A 4,076-nucleotide genomic window follows, 5' to 3' on the forward strand; every position below is an offset into this window, starting at 1 on the left:
CATCGGCAGGCGGACGCGCAACCACTGCGCCACCAGGGAAGCCCCCATGAGGTAGTTTTGAATGCAGTTTGCTCACTGCATATAAAAAGAGATGGGAAGGGCTTCCCTGGTGGCGCAGTGGTTGAGAATCTGCCTGCTAATGCAGGGGACACGGGTTCGAGCCCTGGTCTGTGAGGATCCCACATGCCGCGGAGCAACTAGGCCCGTGAGCCACAGCTACTGAGCCGGCGCGTCTGGAGCCTGTGCTCCGCAACAAGAGAGGCCGTGATGGTGAGAGGCCCGCGCATCGCGATGAAGAGTGGCCCCCGCCCTGCGCGTCCGGAGCCTGTGCTCCGCAACGGGAGAGGCCACAACGGTGAGAGGCCCACATACCCCCCACAAAAAAAAAAAACAAAAAAAAAAACAAAAGAAATGGCCTTATGGAATCCACAAACACACATTTGTGGTCATGAGGTAGTTTTTTTTTTTGTTTTTTTTTTTGTGGTATGCGGGTCTCCGTCTGCTGTGGCCTCTCCCGTTGCGGAGCACAGGCTCCGGACGCGCAGGCTCAGCGGCCATGGCTCACGGGCCCAGCCGCTCTGTGGCATGTGGGATCCTCCCAGACCGGGGCGCGAACCCGGTTCCCCTGCATCGGCAGGCGGACGCGCAACGACTGCGCCACCAGGGAAGCCCCTATCAACGGGTTTTTAACGTAAGTTTTGTCCCCATTATACAAATGAGACGACTGGAATTCAGAGGGTTAGAATCATTTGCCCAAAGTCACACAGCTGGCAAATATGATACAGGATTTAAACACGAGCAGTTCTGTAGGCCGTGATGGTGAGAGGCCCGCGCATCGCGATGAAGAGTGGCCCCCGCTTGCCACAACTAGAGAAAGCCCTCGCACAGAAACGAAGACCCAACACAGTAAAAATAAATAAATTAATAAACTCCTACCCCCAACATCTTCTTTAAAAAAAAAAAAAGAGATGGGGAGAAACTGCTCTCAGATAGCAGAAAAAGGAGACCTCTCTCCCAAGTAACTGACCTCACTGATCACTTCCTCTTTGCTTTGGCTGCTAGAAAATTCAGTCACCTCTAGCAAGTACATACATCCTTATTTTCCACTAAACCTTAGTCCTGGCTTCATCTTATTTTCCCTTTATCCTGTTATTCTCATCTACTTTGACTTGATTTTGATATGTCTTGTTGGTTTATAAATAATGTATATATGACATGAGCCATCTGAAATCCTGAAAAGAGGCAAGTTTAAGTGAATAAATAAACAAAAACACAAGTTCCCAAAGAGTAAAAATGAAATGTTTCATTTTCCCTGACTCTCACTACTTGGCTAAAATTCAACTGCACTTATTGATATGAAGTGACAGTTTAATAAAAATACAACCAAAACGTTAAACCTCCTTCCATGTCATTTATTTTATTTCAACTAGTTAATCAGTCTTATACTCCATTTGCATGCATACTCCTCAATTTAAGTTCCTCACTTTATCTCCAAATTAAGTAAAATTATTTAACTCATCTACAGACATAAAAATGACAGTAAAGTATGGGTATCTACTCCCACCTACTCTCCTGGAAGAAGTCACCTTGAGGGAACATAATTCATGCCTTGTACTCTGATTGCATGCAAATTTAATGCAAAGAAAAGGTCAAGGGCTATTGGGTTTGAATGGGCTAATGTAGGTTCCAAAAATGAATTCCAGTGATCCTCAGAGAATCTAACTATAACAGTTATATACATACCCATGTGTCTGCACATGCATACCCAGAGCACACTCCTTAGGATGGAACTCAGAGTCATTAAGGAAAAGAGAAAGGCCACTTAGGCCACATAATCTAGGAACACCGAAAAGCCTGCAGATTTTGGAAGGCTGGAGAAACTTAAGTCATAGAACAGCATTTAAATATATCTGTCTGCTTACAATTTCCATTGCAAATGTGATTAGTTTGCTCAAATAAATAGGAATATGATGTGTTGGCCATGTTTTCCTCCTGAGGGTTATCACAGAGTTTTGATTAAGGACAAATGTTTGAAATGTTGGGTATATTTAAGTTCACTGCACTTAAAATGAGCTAAGAAGTTGTATAGGCTTGATTAAAAGGCTGCCTTCATGAACTTAAAATTAAAAGCAATAAATTCCAATGATTCAAGTGATTGGGACTAAATATGGTATTCTGCCAGAAAAGTTGAAATGGAGTCCAAAGAAGCTGAAATGGTGTCCAGGTTTCAAGAAATCGTAAAAGAGGAAAGGTCAAGCTGTCGGAGCTGCCTTTCCTCTGGGTTAGTGAATGAGTCACCTTACGCAGAATTCCTTTTAAGTAGAACTTCACAGGAGTTACAGGCTCCCAAGACAATCTGTTTTGTCATTTCTAAAAAGAAGCCTCTCAAACGCTTAGAGGCCGGTATGTAAGTGTTGTCAGATGCGGAGAGAAGGACGAGAAGCGGGGCGGGGGGGTGGGGGGTGGGGAATGGGAGTGCTTTGGAGTTTTTACGCACACTCGCGCAGGCCAACTCTCTCAAGCAGTCTCCAAAACGGAAGTCAAGGTGACTTCCCCACTCGTGGGAGGGCGGAGCCTCTGAAACCTAATGGGATTAGGCTTCTGCGCGGGCTGTGACCAGGGTCAGGAGCAGGAGTGCGCTGGGGTGGCAGAGCGGACCTGCAGACCGCACTCCCCCGCCCCAGGACGCAATCGTGCCCGCTCCTCCTCACCGGCTTTGGCTCAGCCCGCCGGGCGCAGGCCAGGCACTGACTCCCCGCCCGGGCCAAGTGGGAGGGTCCAGCCGGCAAAGTTTCTGCTGCAAGGTCGGGCCCCGGTCCCCGTTCTCCGCACCGGCCGTCTGTGCTGCCCGGGAGGGGCGGGCACCTCCCTCCTCCCTCTGCTGCAAGGTGGAACAGCTGCCCGCGCCCCTTTCTATCTGCTTTCCCGGTTGCACCAGCTCGGCACGTGAACGCCCGGGCCCCTCGCGCCCCCCGGGGCAACCGGCCAACGGGCCGACGCTTACCTTGGAGGCCGCCATGCTTTGCACCGGGTGCGGGCGGCTGCGGGACGCTCTCACCGGCTCGCTGGCGCTGCGGGCCCGGGCCGCTCACTTCCCGTCCAGACGGTAGCGGGAGCGGCTATACAGCCTGGCAGCGTGCGCGCCCGGCCTGCCTCCCCACGCCCTCCCGCCGGCGCGGGTCATGCGGGCGCCGCCAGCCCATTGGCTGGGCCCGGCCAGGGCCGCCGGGGCGCGCGTGATCCCGATGGCCTCTGCCCTTCTGCCGGGGCGGGCCCGGGTCTGGGGGCGGTGGACTGGACCCGCGCACGTGACCCCGGCTCCGCTGTCCAGCAGCGGCGACTTCTACGGCGGGGCCGAGGGCCGGTGGCGGGGTGCAAGCCTGTCTCTTGGGATCAGGTGGCCTCACGAGGGAAGCTTTTGGCTTCGGCTGCTTCTAGGGGCTGCTCCAGGGCCCTCGAGACCCACAGGCGGGGCACACAGCCTGGGGAAGTTGAGAACTACACTTGGTGCCGTGTGTAGCCAGGTGTTCCCTTTCAAAGGGGCTCCTCTCTGCTATAAGGAATCCCAAAGCATTGACTAGTCGATTGGAAATAGCAAAATAATGTCTCTGGCAAGTCTACTTTTAGGTCAGATCTGGCAAATTCGAAGTACCAAACAGTTGTTATGTAGTGCAGAACATGGAGCTACTTCATTTCAGCCCTGCATAGTTGGGCTGTAGAAGTCAAAGACACACGCCCCAAAATAGGCCCTACTAAAATAAACAGGTCAAAATTTTAAAAGAAAATCGAATGTATAATCCCCAGAGGTCTTCTTCCTCTTTATAAGAATTTCATTCATTTGTCCCTGCTACCAAAATTTATAATTAAGGCAATGGTGGTCAGTGAAAAGGGCTTTAAATGTTTTGTGGATTATGGATATAACCTATCAACAAGTGTTTATTACTAATCATTTTAATTAACTAACACTGACTGAGTGCCTACTATATGCCAGGCACTGTGTTAGGAGTTGGAACCCCAGGATGACTTGAGAGATGGTCCCAGCCCTTAAAGAGCTAGTGGGAAAGCAAGCACACCAT

General features: G+C 50.6%; 1 protein-coding gene across 9 annotated transcripts in view; it reads right to left on the minus strand.

Moving 5' to 3' along the window:
- Nucleotides 1-3,154, minus strand: part of SLC25A13 (solute carrier family 25 member 13) — a 262,700-nt gene extending 259,546 nt beyond the window's left edge. For all 9 annotated transcript variants that reach the window (XR_008617418.1, XR_003679894.2, XR_008617416.1 and 6 more), the window contains exon 1: nucleotides 3,005-3,154. Coding sequence is in view for 3 of the 9 variants with exons in the window: in XM_024127441.3 (XP_023983209.1) it covers nucleotides 3,005-3,019 (15 nt within the window). In the remaining 6 variants the exon portion in view is untranslated. The remainder of the gene's footprint in view (nucleotides 1-3,004) is intronic.
- Between the last annotated feature and the right edge of the window lie 922 nt (nucleotides 3,155-4,076).

Source organism: Physeter macrocephalus, chromosome 5, assembly GCF_002837175.3.
Source record: "Physeter macrocephalus isolate SW-GA chromosome 5, ASM283717v5, whole genome shotgun sequence".
Classification (NCBI taxonomy): Eukaryota; Metazoa; Chordata; class Mammalia; order Artiodactyla; family Physeteridae; genus Physeter; species Physeter macrocephalus.